The sequence below is a fragment of the Phaethon aethereus genome, assembly GCF_964289735.1.
Source record: "Phaethon aethereus genome assembly, chromosome: Z".
Taxonomy (NCBI): Eukaryota; Metazoa; Chordata; class Aves; order Phaethontiformes; family Phaethontidae; genus Phaethon; species Phaethon aethereus.
The window spans coordinates 39,227,539-39,248,921 of NC_138577.1; the positions used below are offsets into that span (position 1 = coordinate 39,227,539).

General features: G+C 42.0%; 1 protein-coding gene across 2 annotated transcripts; it reads right to left on the reverse strand.

Annotated features, from left to right (window-relative positions):
- Window positions 1-1,691: 1,691 nt before the first annotated feature.
- PLIN2 (perilipin 2) lies at window positions 1,692-12,496 on the reverse strand (the record flags this gene model as incomplete). 2 transcript variants are annotated; one of them, XM_082012760.1, is made up of 8 exons in its annotated part: window positions 1,692-1,826; window positions 8,278-8,568; window positions 9,280-9,414; window positions 10,156-10,340; window positions 10,646-10,931; window positions 11,435-11,517; window positions 12,189-12,384; window positions 12,467-12,496. In XM_082012760.1, 8 exons carry the CDS (start codon window positions 12,494-12,496, stop codon window positions 1,692-1,694), a joined length of 1,341 nt encoding a protein of 446 aa, XP_081868886.1. The 2 variants fall into 2 exon arrangements, with proteins under 2 accessions (XP_081868886.1, XP_081868887.1); XM_082012761.1 differs by lacking the exons at window positions 1,692-1,826; window positions 9,280-9,414 and having other exon boundaries at window positions 8,167-8,568.
- Between the last annotated feature and the right edge of the window lie 8,887 nt (window positions 12,497-21,383).

Genomic DNA, 21,383 nt, shown 5'->3' on the forward strand with positions numbered 1-21,383 from the left:
GCCCGGTATCGTACAATCGTAAAATCACAGACTCATTAAGGTTGGAAAGGACCTTTAAGGTCATCAAGTCCAACCAGCAACCCAACACCAGCATGCCCATTAAAACTATGTCCTGAAACGCCACGTCCGCACGTTTTCTGAACGCTTCCAGAGTTGGTGACTCCACCACCTCCCGGAGCAGCCTGCTCCAGTGCTTGACCACTCTCTCGATAAAGAAATATTTCCTAAGGTCTAAACCTCCCCTGGCACAACTTGAGGCCATTTCCTCTCATCCTATTGCTATTTACTTGGGAGAAGAGACCAACACCCACCTCACCACAATCCCTTCAGGTAGTTGTAGAGAGCGACAAGGTCTCCCCTCAGCCTCCTCTTCTCCAGACTGAACAACCCCAGTTGCCTCAGCCACTGCCCTTAAGACTCGTTCTGCAGACCCCTCACCAGCTTCTTGCCCTTCTTTGGACATGCTCCAGCACCTCAACGTCCTTAATTACTTTGTAATCGGATTACAAAATTTAACACGAAAATCAAGTAAAACTCACACTGGCAGCAGGCTATGCAGTTCAAACTTTTATTCCAAGGCATTTCAGTGACTAAACTTCAAAGTTTGCACAACAACCAAGGTACATGGCGGGAGAGCAGAGGCGCCAACCTCGCAGCTATACCAACTGCCGAGCAACTTTTTCGCAGCTGTGGGAAGTAACACTGTGCAACACCTCCAGACTTGCCACAGTCACCCCGACGACATCAAGAAGATCTCCACAGAAGGAGTTCAGCCTGATCCTTGGGGGGAAAAAAAGGAACAAGCCTGTCTCTGGTCCAGTCCCCAACTCCTGCAGAAGTCACTGTGTGCAAGCAAACACGGATTCAACGTTCCTTAGCAAATATTTGATGGAGATTTTATTTAAACAGAAAAATACCATCACCATCACCAGAAGTATCCCTACCTTCAGTTCTCTTTCTTTTTGCCATTTTCTTTCGTACCACATCTGTTTGTATCTCTTTGGCCTCCATTTTTCCTTACTTTTTACAGTCTATTCCCCTTCTTTTTGAACTGTCATCCTTATTCCTGGAAAACTTTCCATTTTAAGCACTTACCCTCTTCTATTCTCAGGTCTGCACAACTGATAGCATTAGGATGGCTAAAATTTTTGCACACAGAAGGCATGTAGAGAGATAGGGAGTCCATTTGTGCATAAAGCACTCTTGCCAAAGGGAAGCTCTAAGCTTCTAAGTTCTGTAGGTACAGAGCCTAACAAAAAGAAATTGAGACAGACGAAGTCTCTTACCCCTTCCAGCAGCAAAGAGGTAGATGCAGAAGTGCTTTTTCATGTAGACTGAAAGGGAAAACTTTGTGGGCAAATCCTCATCCACTCCTTTTGTTGGCAGCCCTTTATGCAAAGCACTGGAGTGTTCTTATGGCTGCTGCCAGCAGAACATTGACAAAGATTTGATCAATTGGATACACCTGGCTTGTAGAATGGGAGCTTGACACCCATACTAATGAATCAATGCAACATGCATTCCTTAGGTGGAAAGAAACCAGCATTTTGATGCAGCTAAGTGAAACAGCAGTGATTAAAAAAAATATCCCCAAAATCACTAAGCTAGGCAGGTTCATCTTTAAAAAGGAGAAATATAAGTTAAACATGGCAAAAGTACATTGTATCAAAAAGACATTGTTATGCTTCTCTTTATTCAGCTCTTTGCCCCGTAGTGTAGGGGCCATTTGTGCGTGAAAAGTCTTGTTGATCATCTTCATCCAAATCCAAAATGTCTGGGATATCATCTGACTCTGAAGACAGGTCTGTAATAGTGAAATCTGGAACCTGCATAGGAATGAAATTTCAATCAATTTAAAAGTAAAACTAAATACATTTGTGCGGTACTCCTCACTGAAGTAATGAGGCAAAGATGCTCAGCATCTCTAGAAATCAGACACAAAATACTGGATACAGAGTGAAATATGCTGAGTCACATACGAAACACACAGCACTAAGACAGACCAAATACTACAATACAAAAGAGGTACATCAGTTCCTTAGGGGGCAGGATTTTATAGTAGAGGTGGAACAGAGCTGAATTTCTGAATTTAGTGGAGTGTAGTGAAACTGGTGACTGGAAAATTAAGAAAGGAAGTTTTTAAACTTATTTTGCCTTTCTTCTTTCCTTGGGAGCAATGGGGTCTACAAAGGAACCTGCCCTGAGGAGCTTGATACGGATTACTCTGTACTGCTCTGCCTGCCCACCACATCAAACCTTTCCTGAGGAAACAAATGCCTGGAACTGCAATCCCACTTTGGCCTCTGTTGCAATTGCATGCATAGTAAGTATTCTGTACTGTTAAGCAGTGCCAGGTTTTGGGAACTGCCAGAGACATTAGTGGATATATGGATGTTACACACTTCTAAAAATGTTGGCTAAGATACTTAGAAGCTTAAGTGCCAACCCTTAAGTCCCCTTAGGAGGACTTAGATTACTTAGGCACTTCTGAAAAATGGGATATAATTAAGCAATTTAGTCATAACCAAAAGTTTTTTGCCCCAAGTGAAAAATACTTATATCTATAGTTTGATTCATGGTTAACTTTAATGTTGGTGATGTGACATACTTGGAACCTGGCACAGCACCAGCACATAACAATTGCTGCATGCTGACAGGACTTTGGATCTGCATGTAGAAAGAAGCAACAACTTGAAGAGGCTTCTAGGCATTTGTGTAAGTTAAACTCAGTGGAAAACTGGAAAAGCAGTTTTAATGAATCCTCTAACCTTGTTTATGACTTACTTTTATGAAAGACAGTATGCAAGACAAATCTATGCTTTGCTTGCTATGAAGACATGCCAGAAGAACAGAGAACACATCAAAGGATAAAGGGATTACTGTTTCAGCTATCAGGTTGTAGATAGTACTGAAGCACTGAACATGAATCACTCAGTTTCTTAGAGAGTAGGAAGCCATAGGGTACCAGGGACTTATAAATATTAATTAAAATATTGATTAGAACCGTGCTTCAGAAGAATTTAAGCAGTATGTTACTTATCAGGCACTAGTGTGAATACAATGAAATGCATAGACCACTTTGAGAACCTTAGCTTGATCAAAATAAGATCAATAATCTTACCTAAAAAATCAAAAGGCACTAGGAATGGGAGAAAACACATATTTCTACCAGCAAGAATTATCTTGCATCTTTCTGCTTATGGCAGTTGACCTAAGACTCTAATTACTGCACTTAAAGAAATCAACAAGTTTTCCCATTATCAGCACATGACCCTGTATTTCATACTGCAATACAAATGGGCATATCCAAACAAGATTAAGGCCAAGCAGTCCATATGCAAACTCATTTAAAAATGTGCCCAAAGGGATGGTTTAAACAAGTTGTTTTATTCTGTATTTACATTTAGCAGGGCACAGTTCAGTAATTGTGTCTGACCAGTGATAATTTTCACCATATCCTAGGTTTAAGACACTTTTATTACTTATATCCATGTTGTTCTTACTGATGACAGGTTAATTGTTTGAATTTAAGTTTATGCTTTCTCATGTCTTTAATGTACACATTATAAGCAGCTGACTCCTTTAACATACTAGTAAAATGTTCATAGCCATGAAAGAATTTCAAATTGGACCATATCTGTCAGCATCAGAGTAAAATAGGGTTGATGTCAGTAGGATTTATCTCAGTTTTGAACATGCTGAATTGTATAGGAATAGCATGTTCTGACATCTGCACCAGTCTAACTAAAACAATGCAAAGCCCATGGTGTTATGGGCTTGCCTAGGTAAAGGACCCTCAGTTCCGTATCACTCTTCACAGTTGATAGGAAGTTGAAACAAAGCAGTAAGTCAATTCTTGCAACAAAGAATAAAGCCAGATATGACTCCTCGTCTTAAGATGCAGTTACACAGAATAGTGCAAAACATACTTCAGTATTTTGCTGTCTTTATATACAAATGTTAATGTCAATGCTAACTTAACTTTTAATTAATCCTTTTTTCCTTCCTTAATATATTTTTAGAACTGAGCCACTTGCAGTTGAGAGATGGTTCTTACTTTGTACACTTCCAAACAAGCACTTATTTTGAGTCATCAAAGACTGTATTATCCAAAAGAAATAAAATTCCCCTCTGAGTGTGAAAAGAAATACATTTAACAAAACACTGTTAAATGTTTTTAGCATTTAGTTAAGTGCAAGCTGTTGCACATAAGACTTTCTGATCATGTAAATGACCAACAGATCATGCTTAAAAATAAGTTAGGTTCTGTTTTCTCTTTTAAATTAGATGGCTTGGATAAGTTTTTGTGTGGGGGTTTTTTTGTGGCTTTTGGTTGTTTGCTTTTGTTTTTTTTTAAATAAAGAGAGATAAATCAAACCCTTTCCAAACACTTTCACCTATTTTACTAGCTATATAGTATTACTGTAAGTTGCAGTTTGGATAAGATTATTGGAAAAAAGTCATCTTAAGGAATGGAAGAGGTTTCAAAAGCTTTCCACCTTTTTTTAGTTTGAGGCAAACTAGTTATACCCCTGCAACTCCAGTTCTTATACAGATTTTGTAATTTGGATTTGACCAATGTGCATGCTGCTATAAATATGTGTTTCCAAAACTTTTATACCATATGGAGATATTTACAAAGGCATATATTTAAAACTTTTGTAGTAAAATATTATCAGCATGATAGAATAATAGTTCTCTGTTAAATGAGCCTGGAAAGGGGTAGTTTCAACTAGCATGAATGATTTTTTAATGATCTCTTGAAGACAGACAATCATTTTCTGAATTATAAATAAACCCTAGATAATCTTACCAGTGATAATTACTTCATTAGTATTGTAAACTTTACCGTCCCAGTTTTTGTGTGCAGCCTTTGGCACTCTGTTCCATTTCATCTGGTTTATCTGCCTTGACACAAATATGACCAACTATTTCCTGTAATTTTCAGCACATCTGGTCTTATCTTTTTTGAAAAGTTCTAGAGAGACTTCATAGCTTTCTAGCCCAAGAGCAAGCAAGTTTCTGTGCAGTGTAGCTGAGCTATTTGATCAGTGTAGCTGATGCTGTTTGATATGCAGTTATAGAGAAACAGGTAAGATGGCAGGAATAGCTTATGAGCAGGCTCTACTCTGTTAATTTCTTAGGTTTTCCTCCTCCTATCTGAGAGTTTTCAGGAATTATTACTTCAGCTTCAATACTCTGTGGCAAAAAAAAAAAAAGGAGGTTTGGAAGGTGTCTACATCACTCTTGCCTCCAGAGGACATTTTAATAATCACTCTAACTGTAATTAGAAGAGTCTAGGGATATGCTGTACTAGGTTACAGCAAGATATGCATGCAAGCTACTGTTGCAATTTAGTTTAAACATCCAGTGATGTCCTTATTAGGTGAGCCTATTAATGTCAATCCAGGGACTTTTATCCAATATAGTAAATCAGAAATGTACTGATTTGCTATTATTCAGCCCCCTCTTTCTCCAAGAAGTCTTCCTAATTCTGCTGAGGCTGAGGATAGAAACTTACACACTTTCAGGTCCGGGCAGGATCCAAAGAAACAACGACACACCACAACAGCATGATACAGGAACCTGTGTACGGCATTTTGGTGTAGCAGGCTATTAACCCAACCATTAAGTTCACATTTAACCAGGCATTCCTCTATTTACAGCCACCAGTTGTAAGCCAGGTGTCAGAAGTGAAAGTAACTTTTACACAGAAGCGACCCAACAGTGCACAGTGAGGGAGAAATTATTTGAAGGTGTAGGCTGGTAATGTTTTTCCTTACTTTCTACTTCATCTGCTTGCTGACATTTAGTAAAGCTGGACAACCATCTAAGAGAGTACAAAACAGTATTGCAACTTAAGGCAGAACAGAAGGATGTATTGCTCTTGCATTAATACTAGATGGTGCCGTTCTTTTCTCAGTTCTCAAAACACAGTGAACAGTTTAAATATCCTATTTGATTGATCACCTCAGAATGAAGGCTCACAGCCTTCAGATTTTAAAACATGTATAAGAATGGGAATTCCCTTCTTTGAACTGCCAGCTGCTCCCAGATCTGATTAGTCACATTCTGTTCCCAAGCACCTCTGCAACAGTTTATGTACTGTAAAAATTTTACTACAAATTGGGATAAAAAGGATATACTCTGTCTGGACTCACTCAATACTTAAAAGTAAGCAGAACTAATTGCTGAAAGAATTCCAGAAGTCCTAACTCAGGCCATAGCTGGAAAAGGGTATCTCACCATCTAGTGTTAATTTCATGTTAAACCATCCCCTTATAAAATGCAAGTATTTAAAGCTGGAAGTTACAGAATCCTGTGTCATTACCATTTTGTTTAATATTGTGCTTAAAACACAGTCTTCCTAACACCTCTAGACCAACCCCAACTTAACAGCTTATGTAAGAAGGCTTGCCTTAGAAGGCTAGACAACACAATTTGCTTTAGTGCCCACCTTCTACCAGGTGGGGGAATTGTTCCATGTAGCAACATGGCATTAGGTGACAAGCTTCCTTTGAACTCCATCTTTGCTTCACACTATCTGGTGACCTCTTTGAAAACGGTGGCCAGCATTGCTAAACTAAATGATTGCAACTTACAAGTTGCACAGGGCATGCATTAAGAACACAGACACAAAACCTACCTGGACAGCCCTAAACCAAGAAAGCTTATTTCTTGGTGACTGTAATTCTCTTCCAGGGGAGGGATTCATAGGATTTATTGAGAACAATTCCACCCCAGTAGCTGAGTGTTAATGTGTGTTAGTCACTCAAGTTCAAAAGAGGGTAAAGTTAAACAGGTGTTTGCAGATGAGAAGTATATACTCTTCATAGGCAGCCAGCAGCCAAAGGTAACCAGTGGTCTCATGCACACAGGACACCTGCTGTGAAGGCACAACAGGATTTTTTTTTGTCCATATCCTTCTCTTATCAATATTAGAACATCCATCAGCTCACATCTTAGGTCATCATTACAGGTAAGCAATAGCAAGAACCAAAAAAGCAGCAGTAAAGCTAAGACTGAATGGAAGGGTGCACAGGAACTCAAACAGAGGAAGGAAATGCTACAGCAGTAACTTGCCCATCTATACACACACATCAATACATGTCTACTTCATTTGCATTTCAAGCTTGCTTTCTGCTACACCCAGTCTGAAGGAGTCACAGAACAGCAAGTTACATTTGTTTTAAACACCACTGAAATGGAGACAGACTTTGGCTACTGAAGCATTTATTACTAACATACAAAATGAGTTACAAAAAGGTGGCTACAAAAAAAAGAACAACTCACACAACAGCAGGCACCTGGGTACAAACAGCATGAATCTTGTCTTTATACTGCATAATAAAAAAGTATTGATAATGATTTAGTTGGTCACTGGAACACACTCCCCAGGGAAGTGGTTACAGCACCAAGCCTGTCAGAGTTCAAGGAGCATCTGGACGACGCTCTTATTCATACGGTTTAGTTTTAGGTAGTCCTGCAAGGAGAAGGGAGTTGGACTCGATGATCCTTATGGGTCCCTTCCAACTTGAGATATTCTATGGTCAGGTTATTGTGTTATACAAGTTCGTATAGTTAATGTTAGCACTGTCACAGCATTTAAGTAACTCCAGCTGACTTGTTCAGAAAACCCAGTTTCAGCTTTGGACTGCTGCACTCACCAAACTTTTGTCATGAATTGTGTAGGAGCAGAATTTGAGACAGTCAGATCCATAATAATCAAATATGTGATCTGCAGCAAACATGGAATTTAAGCATACCTAGCCAGACTGCAAGGCTTTTAAATGCATTTTAAAAGCATGTAAGGCTTTTATATCATTCCAGTATAGATTAAGCAACAAATCAAAGGCTTTTAGCTATGGTTGGTTTCATTTAGAATAATGGTATCAATAACATTAATAAGCATGGTGAGGTTTTTTGACAGCCAAACAAGCCATCTTGACAATTGTAAGCTGTCCATATTTAGGCAATTGATTCAGTTTGAGTTTTTAGACTGGCTTAACTACAGAGGACAATACAGACCACGTGTGACAGCATCCTTTCTCTGTATCATTCCCCCACTCCTATATTTATGGAGTTTTCTCCAAGGATTTTCTGACAGCTACACTTGCTAAGGCAACTTGTTTGGTCAGTCAGCAGAGTACATATATGCTATGCAGTTTATTCAGTAGCATGTTCAGGCTGTTTGTCTTTCTGGCTGGAATTTTTCTCCCCTTCACCTTTGCTCTCAGCACACTGAATGCCAGGCAGTTGTGGGTAAAAGGGACCTACCAGCCAGTTGAGTGGCGTGTTGTTAACAAGATAATCCATCACATCATCCAGAGACTCCTTCATTTTCTTCAGCTGTCCTTTGCTAGTGGTAAGAAAGCTGTCTGATAATTCCTGGAAGGAGGATGCTGACCAAAAGCTCTGGTAGACATCACCTGCCATTGACCCAACACTGTAAACCTGATTCTGCACATTCTGTGGCAGCCCCTGTAAGCTTGAGACCAGGGTGAGGCAGGTGGTCTGAAGCTGCTGAGTGAGGCTCCGTGCAATAGCCAGAGTTCTTGACTCAATGTGCTGTAAACAAAAAGTATAACAGCATCTTTTTAGTACAATTTTTAGTATCTTTTTATGACTATAGCAGCTTTATGTTGCTCAAGGTACATAAAGAAGCAAGGTAAAGGGGATGTAAGTAAAATAAAAGGTATAGGAGATAATAAAACAGATCTTAAGTCTGAAGAGTCAGAGACTTGAAACTACTTGATATTTCTTCAATGTTCAAGTATTGTGGAACAGAAACATTAGTAGGTTCTATCCAGCAACAGATAAGCAAGGTCTTGTTTCAACACTGGATAACAAGTTACAGCAGGTAAGCATATTGTAATCAATGAATCAATGTCATTTAAAGCTATGTGTAAGACACCGAGTCTGTGCCTAAGACTGCTGTATGCTGAGAAGTTGTTATTTCTGGTCTGGCCGTATAAGATAAGTGAGTCCTAGTTGATCTAGATCTGGATATCCCAACACAGGTTCACATGATAAACAGGATGAGCATTCTCTTGAAAGGAGAATGAATGCCAGAGTGCTTGTAGGAAGTAGTCTCATTTAAGAGTTTGAGTGTCCCCTACTTTTCATAGTAGTCACTAGTCAGCTGCCCTGAGCTTCACCATTCAGATTCCACATTTGCACAATAAGCTTCTGTGCTGTTAAGATGCTGTGCACTTTGGGGACTGTTAGTTTGCCACTGACAGTATACAATCCATTTATTTCTTGTTTACATCTATTTACCTCAGTGCTATGTGGTTCATCACCATCATTTTGGCCTGTATTTTTCTTCCATTCTACCCAGGATTGATAAAACTTTTCCTGAGCATCAAGAAGTTTCTGATTGGCACTATTCATGTTCTTTCTGGTATACTCGATCTGAAATACAGCCAAATAAGTAAGTAAAGCAAAGAGTCTAAACAGTTCTATTAGGGCTACCCTAGCTTACCTGCTTTATAACCTCCTTTTTAAATACTTTAAAAATTCAGCATAAAAGACTGAGGAATGTAAGAGTGAGTTCCTTCTCTTCAAATAAGGGAAAACTGGAAGCAGGTTTGAGATATTATGTGGTGTATCCCTCTGTCTCAACTATTTCCTTCTCCCCCACTAGCATCCTACACAAGGATTTGGAAGTATATAGAAGGCCATCACTCTTTAGGCACAGTTTGTCCTGTGCATAAAGGTATGTTGTTAGGATAAGACTACTGAAGTACCCAGGAATGCTCAGAGATACCCACAGTAAGAAGAGCAAGCCCATTAAAAAAAATGACATTAACAAAAAGAACTTAAGTACTGAAGTGTTACTACATTACAAGACACTTTCGTCATTGAATGAAGGCTGTGTCAAACCCAGCACTCTAAACCAGGAATATAATTTTAAACATATCACTTCAATTTCTGCAGTGTTTAGAATTACAAGCAACTGCTGGTTAGTTTACAGCTCAGCCTGATTTAGAACCTCTCCTGAATGGTGGTAAAAAGCTCTGACTGGGAAATGCTTTATATTTAGAAAATGCACTTAGCTTGAGAGCGCAGTTCCAGTTTTCCTATGTTGTTTTCTGCACTCTAAAACTATGCCAACATTTGTTTTTTATGCCTCAAGTGAAAGCTTAAACTTACCAGACTAACAGTGTGGTGGAGCTGAGAAATTGTCTCCTGGCTTTTCTGTTTAGCATCTCTAACTTTGTTTAAGGCTTGTTGGTAGGCACGTGTGCGGACCTTTGAAGACAGGGATCCTAGTCTAACGTAGTAGCTTGGCTTTTGAACTCCAACTTCAAAACCTTCAACTTTTGCAGCTTCTTTCTCTAGATATGTAGAAAGGAAGCAAATTGACCACTGGAAAAAAACTTAAAAGATCTGAGGCAATTTTATTTGCTCAGTAACGGCTGAATACTGGACTTGTTTAGTAGTCCTTTAGCACCAGGATAGGTCGATAGACCACCATGGAAATCCTTAGTTTCACTCTGCTTCCCTGTGAAGAGGCTATTACAACCAGCAAGGCTGTTTGGGAAGCATGTGCCCCCTCCCCACTATAAGTAGTAAACGGATGATTGCTTGCTTCTCTCCAATGCAAGCATTCCAACAAAATTAAACCTTGAATTGTTCTTACCTAGTTCTGCTTCTGTAAGTGGGAGATACTGGTCTACAAGGGTCTCTGATTTAGTGAGAGCACTGTCCACTCCACTGCTCACCATTTGCACCACACGACTTCCCAGGACAGTGTTAATGCTGCCATTGACAACTGATTTGGTCATTTCTACGCTGTCTTGCATTGCTTCTCTAGTCTTGCCCACAACTCCAGTGATTGTGTGAGCAACAGTTTCCTTGGCACCAGTCACAGTGGTTGTTACAGCTTCTCTGGCTCCAACAACTACATCCTTGGCATTGGCGACAACCTGCCATAGGAAACAGGTTGATTCACTAGAAATATTTTTAATGAGAGCTACATAATGCAGGACATATACATTTATGCTAAAGCTTGTACAAGTATTGGTTATCTAGGTGAAATTCTGCCCTGAAAACCTATGTACAAGACAAAACAAAATATGACTGCCATGCATCCTTCAGCTCAAAACACTTCAGTCAATGTAATTCAGGCACTATTTGCTTCACACTGAGCAGGAAAAAGACAAAGACTCAAATTTTAAGAAAGATGCCCATCAGTGAACAGCAGCTATAGATAAATGTGTCAAACGGTGGGTAAATTAAAAAAAAAAAAGACTTAATGGCCTCCCAAAGGTAACAGACAATTCTACAGAAACCCCTTTTACTTCCTCATTGCGGCTAAGCTGTGCTTCAGGCGTGGCTTATTGAAATCTGCCTCACTGTATTTAAGTGATAATAGAAAAGAAGGGTGTGTAGTTCTTCTGCTTAGCATACGTATATGGAAAGAACTTACCTTGTCAGTGGGTTGATTCAGTATAGGCAGTCTCTCTTCAATTTTGTCTAGACCTATACACGCATAGTTGTTGGCAACTACAACTATAAAAGAAATTACAACAGTCAGTTTTATTTTTTGTTTTTCTCCTTAGTATAAATAACTCCAATTGAGAATTCCTTTTGAAACAGATATTATGCAATAACGCTTTTAAAGTAATTTCCTCCCCTTTTCAGTGAGATTTGAAGTAGCAAAGCTCAAGAACAAGGCAGGTTTTCAGTGCTAGAAACAAGTTCACTTGCAGGCAGAGAAAATCCATTTGGTACTTCACAAGCAACTGTTAGAACAAGCTGAAGCACCTGGCCTCCTGCCACTTTGTGAAATCAGGCTCCTAGTTACAACAGTCTTGTGACACAGTTGCCAAATTTAACCACAAGTTGTCCTCCACAGGAGAAAGTACAAAGCAGTGTTTGAAACCAGGTAAAAGGTGAGGAAGGTGTTGAGCAAGAGACTACGCAACCATCTCGCATAAGGCATCAGTCAGTTTACTATTACAAAAGCTGGAATCTGCTTTGGCTCTGGATTTTTTTGTGTGTGTGTGTCTGTTAAATCATACCCATCTGTAATTAGTTACTCAACAAGCCAGGCAACAGGTTTAGTCAGCTACCTGAAACAGCACTCCAGACCAGCATCACTATGTTATACTCTAAGTGTATCTGGATATACAAAGCAATCAGTTGAATTAAAGTTATCAACAGCTCCATCATTGCCTTACTTTGTGGTTCCAGTTTCTGGATGATAGGCATAGCACTTGTCATGGCTACCGAAGTAATTGTCTTCACTCCTTTCTCTGCTATCTCACATACTGACTTCAGGTAAGGGTGGTTATCCTTTGTGGTGATGTAAGCTGTCGACACCATATCATAGGTGGAGCTCACCAAGGGAAGGTTGACAACCCTTGATACAATGTTCTGTTTGAAAGGGAAAGAAGTTAGATGACTCCTATTTTCCTGAACCGGATTAAAAAAACCTATGGAGCTAACTCAGACATACCTGCTGTGGATCAATTGCTGCCAATGCCATTTTTTCAGGTGTTGAGTCTTACACAGCCTGTGAAAGAAGCATATCTGAGTTACGGCACCCTCATATCCACTTCATCTAATCACCAGACTTTGAAACCAACAACCATTTTGTAATCAACCCCATTGATCAAGGGGATTAGGATGTTCACATTCTTGCATACAGGAATTACATTTTACTGTAACAATTTACAAATCCAAAACTTTGTTTCCTAATTACTTTGTTTGGTTTAGGCAACAAAAGTAGGGAACATGCAAGACACAGGCTTTGAGGTACAGCAGTGCATTGCAGAATTACCCAAGAGTTACTGACTAGTGGATTAATTGATTTTTCAAGAGGAAATAGACACACTTGGGCTTATCTGTTGAGCCAGGACAAAGAAATGCCAGCCAACAAGTCACTAAAACTCTAGTTTAGGATGTCTAAGTCAGGTGAAGAATCCACTACCAATATCTTTAATCAGATTAGATCTTCTGTTAGCATAAGGAAGTCAAGTTTGAAATTTGAGTCATCATTGCTGTCCAAATCTTGAAAACACATGGAAGATTGAGATGAAGTACTCATTTCAGTAACCTCAGTTCAGTTCTTACAAGTCACTCCACTAAATTCGAGGAGTTCATTATCTCTAGTGCCATGCCTGATGCCCAAATAGGGCTCCCCCTGCTCAGCTTGTTCAGAAGTTAGCACTCCTGTAACACAGAGAGCATAGGGCCTTCCCACTGCAGAAAATAACTCTCCTTTATGCTAATTTAGACTTAAGTATTACCCATCCCACACAGAAACAGGCTGCAGATACCAGTCATACAACAAGCCTACACTACTCAATTGTTTTCCAACATGTATTCCCATGGAGAAAATACTAACAGCTCTCCCCATATGAGCTCTATAAAACGAGAGGGCTTTTGCACAACCACACATGGAGCACACAGAAGTGCACTATCATCGTATACACACATGCAGGCAGAACTAAATCTGCAAGAAGCACTTTTTGCCTTGATGGTTTCAGATGACAGTTGGGTTCCAGAAGAACCTGCATAATAAAGGCAACAGAGAGGCAAGCTAGAAGTCGGTCCTCAAAAGGACTGTGGTTTTCAATGCTATGACAATATCAAAAGGAGTGTATTAATATTCTACCTGGGGTCAAGTAAAACTTTTCCCCGTTGCATAATGGGGAACAAGGACAGAGGCAGGCTGTTAATATTTTACAGGCATATTTGCACATATTAACACACACATGCCATAAGGTAAATGCCTGTAATGAGATTAACCACTGTACATGGGACATAAAAGCAGGTAACAGGCAAGGGTTACAGCAGTAGCAAAGACTCTGAAATGCCCCCAGAAACATGTTATGTTTTTCACATTGCATTACAAGTCAGGTTACTTCGAGTACAACTAAAGCTCACTATGAACTCCAAAGCACGCTGTAGAACAGAAGCGGCTAACGGCACAGAATCTGGCCTCTGAAGGAAGGTGCCTTTACTTTTAGGATCAATCAGTATTTGTAGTGTGTCCCAAAAGATCCACCCACACACAGCATGGATTTGAATTTTAGTCACTAAAATAGCAAAGTTAGTCAGCAAAGTTATTCCTGCTCTTAAAGACAGGGAAGATAGCACAGTTTCAGATATCCCTTGAATAGTTTCAGCTCCGGCAAAAGTCAGATCGACTTCACAGGAGACTGTGAGCAAGATGCCCAAATCAAAGCCCACGGCACATAAGCATATTTCAGAGACAGCAGAAGATCCTGAACAGGAAAGCGCATAAAGTCAATCACAAATTTAACTTGTACTTCCCCACCCCTCCCCCGCTATGGAAATAAGTTAAAGACCAGAAAGCAGCATGACGGGCCGTGCAGAAGAGTCAAGAAGCTTGCCCTGGCTAACGGCGGGGCCCAAGGCAGGAGGAAGGCGCCCCAGCTGTCACCAGGGTCCTATCCAGTCATTGAGCAGCTCAGGGCCCCTGCCGGGGGCGGACGAGCGTCTCAGGACTTTCTGGTCTCCGGGGTGCCTTCAGCAGCCTACCGCAATACACCGGGATTCGGGGAGGGAGTACCTCAGGGGCGATGACGGCCACAGAGGGAGCCGGAACCGCAGCCCCCGCCCGCTCCGCCGCCGGGCTCCACCATATTGCGGAGTCAGCGTCGCGGGGCGAGCGGGCGCCGAGCGCTCCCACCGCCCCGCTCACCCCCGCGGCCGACGAGAGGCGGATCGGAGCGCCGCGGGCGGCCGTACTCACCCGGGAAGGGACGAGCCGCCGCCTGAAGCACAAGCACAGGGCCGCCGCCGCCGTTGGCTGGGGAGGCCAGGCCTCGCCCCGCTATTTATGGGGAGCGGCCGCCGCCGGCCGCGCGCCGCCCGCTCTCTCGCGAGAGGAGGGCGCGTCACCACCACTGCGCGTCACCGCCGGCGCTGGGGCGGGGGCCGGGGGCTGGCCTGTCCCCACGGGCAGTCAGGCAGCTGGGCGGGGCGGCAGAGCATCACCCGAAAAAAGAAATCGTAGTGTAGGGAACTGTCGTTCAAACCATCTTTCAGTTCTTAGTACTTCAGCACAAACACAAGGGCCGGGAAGAGCAGTTGGTCAGACGAGGAATGTAGGCCCGCAAGTAGCCCAGCCAGGAACAGATGGGTCACAAACAAAATGATCTCTCTCATCTCTCATGCAAATTTTTCAGCCCATCTACTTGGGGGGAAAAAAATGAGGCAAGAGGTTTGGCTGTGTTGGTCTTAACCACCTCTCTTCCTTCACCCAGCACCTCTTAACCAAGACCTGCCCCATGTGGGGCAAGAACACGGGGTGAACAGAAACGGGGGTCATCTGCCTCTGAGACCACCACGCAGGCGCGCATCCCCAAGTGAGCTTCCTGCTTGGAAAGGCAACCAAGCCTCCAGTCTGCTCCTCCAGCCCTGTGGGTTCTGTTCAGCATGCTCACAGGTCGTCATCTAGGCAGATTTAAAGACACATTTGGTGTGCTGTAACTTTCGTAACGCCAAAGGTGCGCTTCACTTTCAACCTGTAAACACATGAGATGTGCATCACAGTTAGGGATATCAAACTGGCAGGGAAAAATAATTGTGGGCAAAGGTCCAAACACCTCTTTACCATTAAAGTTGTATTTAGCTCCCTCTTCTTGTTGTAGCAACAAGGTGTAAGGAGAGAACAGCCTGACAAGAAAGATTGAGGCCTCAAGGGTAATCACATGCTACAAGCATGTACAAACAAATTCTACTTGATCCACTCATTTTTGCACAAATATCTTTCCTAAAGGAAATTTTAACTTCCTTCCCAGAAAACGTCAATTGTTTTAGTGGTTGAAATTGACACCAAACCACCATATTTCTAAGCCACAGAGTACAAAGACTCCTTTATGCTGTTTCTGCTCCCTAAATAAAAGCCAGCCATACAATTTCTGTTTTTAACTTCTATTGCTTAAAACAAATAGGGCTCTTTTTTGGCTCAACAATGTGACAGGACAACAAGTTCCACCAATGAAGAGAACAGCTGAACAGTAAGAAATACCATTACCTGCCCAGGGCAGGGGAAGAAGGCACCTTTCCTCACTGGACTGATGGCCAAGAAGAGTCTGAGGTCCACCGATAAGGAAGAGAAAACTTCCTGCAAAGCCTTGGTAGCAAAATGTACAAGCCATATATTCTTATTATTTACTTATTAGGTATAATCATACATTACAGCATTATAAAATGTCCTTTTGCTTACTGCTAGAGAGATTCTGACCCTTGCTCCCACAGAACATTTCCTGGGGTGGGGGATAGGGCATCTTTTTTTTCCAGCCCATTTCAGGAAAACCTTCCCAGAATGGTCATTCTGTTTGCTTCTGCAAAGAAATCACTTCTCTCTTCTTGTTCCAGAGCAGAACAGATTTTATTCTGGAATAAAACATGAATTTTGCGTTCTCTGAACTGCTTTATTATCACAGAATCACAGAATCATTAAGGTTAGAAAAGACCTTAAAGATCATCAAGTCCAACCATCAACCCAACACCAGCACACCCACTAAACCATGTCCTGAAACACCACGTCTACATGTTTTTTGAACACTTCCAGTGGTGGTGGGTGACTCCACCACCTCCCTCGGAAGCCTATTCCAATGTTTGATCACTCTCAGTAAAGAAATTTTTCCTACTATGCATTCTAAACTTCCCCTGGTGCAACTTGAGGCCATTTCCTCTCGTCTATTGCTAGTTACTTGGGAGAAGAGACCAACACCCACCTCACCACAACCCCCTTTCAGGTGGTTGTAGCCCTTTCAGGTGGTTGTAGAGGGTGATCCCTCAGCCTCCTCTTCTCCAGACTGAACAACCCCAGTTCCCTCAGCTGCTCTTCATAAGACTTGTTCTCCAGACCCCTCACCAGCTTCATTGTCCTTCTCTGCACACACTCCAGGCTTATGCCTCTATGCATACCAAACACTTTTCAGGCTGTTTTTCTCCACTGTTTTTCTTACATTGTTGTTATCTGAGGTCTCCATTTGTTTCGCATGCAGAGTCATGTGGATTCTTAAGCGTAAAACATTGAATGCACCCATGTCAACCACAAAATCTATTAACCTCTTCTGTCAGGTGTGTCTGTACTGGGAATTCTAGAGTATTTCAGGGATTTTAGTTACTAACGTGTATCACTATTATTTGTAGTGCAGGAACACCTGTGACTTGCACAGAATGTAGTAGTTAAGAGATAGTATCAACCCCTCAATAGTCCTTGGCAGGCTAAGAATTCATATTCTGGATGTGGTTTTCTTCACAACCAGCTCCCCTTCTGTGTTTGATGAACTCAGAGGGACTTACCAAAAATTCTGAAAAACTAGGAACTTGCCTCCTGAGAACCTTGTCTTGGTAACAAGGTTGGAGGGAAGTAGGGGGAGATGTTATCTCTTGGACCAAATTCCTCAAATATTTTAAAACAGAGATAGGTGTGGTCCCAGTCAAGACTGAAGAAGAGGAAGGCAGGACAGCATCAAGTAAAGCAGTAATAACAGCCAACACAAAAGCATGTCACACCAGCCATTGCTGAAAGAGGAAGGCAGTAATAGCATACCCTCCCCTTCTCTTCCATGGGGAAAGGCAGATGTTTAAAGTCACGTCATGCATCTAATGAAAGAAGTTTCATTCTTTCAAATCTGAGAAACACATTAGCACATTCATCCATCCAAATCCATTTAATTAACATTTTAGAACAGAAGTCAACCTACCTATCCTTAACTTCAGAAAAAAAAATTAAGAGGTATGAAATTACGGATCAGACAATAAACGTATCCATCCTCTGTTGCGTCTTTTCTAAACTCATTATAATATCCTCCATGACAGGAAATAGCTCAGGTTTCAGCCTCACAAGCTTTGTAACATGTCTGTGCTAGAGATGGCAGCAACAGATAGAATTCAGGTCTTCTTGCTTTTCATATGACCCGAGCACAGCAAAGAAGCAGGGGCTGCGCTCCTCTTGCTACAGTGTCAGGGCCCAGCGTAGGCTGGTGGCTCACCGGCAGCTGGGAGCCATGGGGACTCCCCATGGGGGCAGCAGGGCTGGGCCCAGGTCCTACCACTCCAGCCAGGAGCAGGGCAGCTGGGTGGGGGATGAGCCGCAGGGGGCAGCCCCAGCCCCGAGGATTGGGAACCATGGGCCGAGGCCATGGGGACATCCGCCTGGGGCCCAGCAGGGCTGAGGGGAGCAGGGGACCAGCCCTGTTGCGGCATTGCTGGGACAGGGGCTCACGGCCCCCGGGGGCTGATATGGCAGGATGGGGGAGGCCCTGGGGGAGGCTGGGCAGGGCCGGTAAGCCCTGTCGGTGCCATCGGGGCCCTGAGAGACAGTTCCAGCTGGTTGCAGGTACTTTCACTTCAGCTATGAACCACATGAGGCCAGGGCATCCACTGTTCGCGAACAAGGTGACAGGAAGGCCAAATGGGAGAGCAGTGGTAATGTCTGCAGGGACTCGAGCGGGCTGATACTCTTCCTTTAGGTATAATCTAATATGCTGAGCCAGAGCCGACTGACAGCTTGAGTGCTAGTGTATTGGCAAGGTTGGATACAAAGATCTTCACTTGGCCTCACAGCCAGTGGATGGAGGGATATCCTGGGGAGTCAAAAGTGGTGGAGTGAGAGCTCTCCCAATGGATTAAAGCTACTTTTATTTAAAAGTACACATTCTTCACCAGAGTCAGTCTTTAGGATGACTGTTGAAAGCAGTGAAGTGGTGACATACTGTTAACCACATTAGGAGAAACCATCCATGTTCTTGTTCTGCAAAACAGAGAGCGCAGAAGGGTGGCCCTTTGGAGTTGTCAAGAAAGCAAGTCCAGTCAAGCCTTAGGAAGCTGGCAGACATTAAAGGACTACCTCCAGCCACAGTTTGAGCCTGTCTGCGGTGAACTAGAAGCACAAGAAAATCTGACATGCCTTCTGTGCCTCAGGTACTTATTGGTAGCACCAGCACTGCAGTAGTTTTCAGCAGTCAGGATTGCTGTAGGGACATAAAGAAGAAGAAGGTGTTCAGAGCTGTGAAGCATAGATGGTTTGGGTTGCATAACATAAACAATCATGTCAATTGATTATAACTGTTCCTCTGGCCTTAAAGATTTCTAATATTCAAAGGACGTTTTTCTTTTCCATGTTCATAAAAAGTTGTTTTGTCATGTGAGATGCAAGTGATTCTACTGAACTGGGAATCAACATACTTGGCTTGGACACCCTGAGACTGTTATCTGTGAAATAACACAACTGTCAAGGCTATCTTCCCTCAGCTCTCTCACTTTCCCCCTTTCTTTCCAATCCCATATTAATCCATTTCTAGGCCTTGCACTATTCTGTCTTTGGACTTGCAACTAACTCCTTACCCACTTAAGCTGTCTATTTACCTTACTCCTTGGTCTTGCAGTTAAGCCCTTTGTATGTTCCTGTCTGAAAAGCTTTCCCCTGGCCTTGGTTAACCATGTCAATAGTTTCCCTGCTGTGACTCACTTGGTTTTTCCCTGTCCAGGAGAGGATATCATATTTGTGAGGCATGATCCTCCTTTTGTGAGTCCACACTAATTGTCTTTACAAAGAATAGCATCCTTATTCTGCTCTTTGAAAAAGTAAAACACTCCCACCTTTTGTTTCTGAGCAGCATGGTCTGCAGGTTTTCTTTATTACATGTTCTATTTCCTCTGGAATGTATTTATCTTCTGATGTGTCTTATCTTTTGCTAGCTGTCCAAAGATCATTACCTCCTTCCTCTTCAGCCGTAACTGAGTTAACCTGACATCTGATTCAAAAGAGAGGAATTGGGTAAAAGGTACTCCTCCTCTGAACACTTGGTGCAAGGCAAAGGCAAGCAAAAGTACTATCAGTGACAGGCAGACAGGTACTATTGCCCATGTAGTGAGTATGAACCACCCCCACAACAGATGTGACGTTTAACCACCCCCACAACAGATGTGACAGAAGAAGCAGGGAAGGGACCAACTCATGCTGGCTTGAGAGGGACAGGGAGTCAATTACACATATCGACATACTGCACAGGAAATTTTTACTCATTTGGCTACTTTTGTCTATAACCCTGACAGATGTCCTTGGAAAGCTAGGCAGCAACTTGTGGTTATGGTAACATGCAGCACCTTCAGAGAGATCACAGCAGGCCTTCAGGTCTTACGTGACACATATGTTGTAACTCCCATCAGCCCACATATAGCCCTGTAGTTTTCAGGCTTTACATAGTAAAACACAGTAGATGAGGCCATGACAGAAATTATCAGTAAGGCAGACTGTTTTAAATTACTTCATAACGACATACCAGCAGAAAGAAAAATTAATATCCTAGGTATCTGGCAATTATCTAGGTACCATCGGTTAAATAATACAGCAAGTTTTGTACTGATGTTAACTTGATCCCATAATTGTTTAATTGTATTGCATTAACACCTAGGAGATGCAGTTATGGGTGAGAGTTTTGTTATGGTAGGTACAACACAAACACAGGACAAAAATATCCAGGCCCCATTCTAGAACTAAGGAATAGATCTATTATTGCTAGGGGATAAAGGACAGCAAAGTACAAGGATTTAAACTATGGCAATATCATATTCAATGCAGCTGAGAGCAGACACATGTAACCATCAGCCACCAAATGGTGTCTGTGGGGCCATATCTGAAGTCATAATCTATAACTGCCTAAAAGCTGCAACAAAAGCCATTCTGCTCACCAGAGGTCAGAAAATTTTGTTCTTTAGCACTTCTGACAAGGACATGCCATCTTCACATGCAGCACATGTGCTTAGAAGAGGGCATAAAGCAAGGGAATTACGATTAGTACTGCTACGTCTATGCCACTGAAAAAATCCCAGCTGTCAGTTTTCAGTCTGCTTTGCACTTTTCTTAAGAAATCAACATTCCAAAAATGTTTATATGAAGTTATGGCTTATTCCTCTTCAAGAATGTAATGCTGTTCCATCAATGTTAGTCAGTGCTGTAGTATTTCATAGTTACCGTAAGTGATAGCAGTGACATTCAAGAATTTTCAATGTGATGCATACAAAGAATCCCTCAAAGACCTTCCAGTATTAGCCTCTTGATATTCATACAATTTCATTTTCAGGGAATTTGTCAGGGATTTTTTTAATTTATACCAGTAGACCTAAACCACGAACTCCTTCCTAGGCAATAAAATTGTGATATATTTACTAAGCTGCATAGAATAATAGCTACCATTTGAATTTGACTGATGCCATAGGAACACTGGGTACAGCACATTAAATGGATTGTGCTATGACATTACCATTAAGCTACTCCAATCCCTTCACTCATATCTACTTCATCAAAGTGTCTTTGTTTTACTGTGTACACTATGCCCATGAACACCATCATTGCCTATATGTAAGGTGATCTTCTCAGGCAG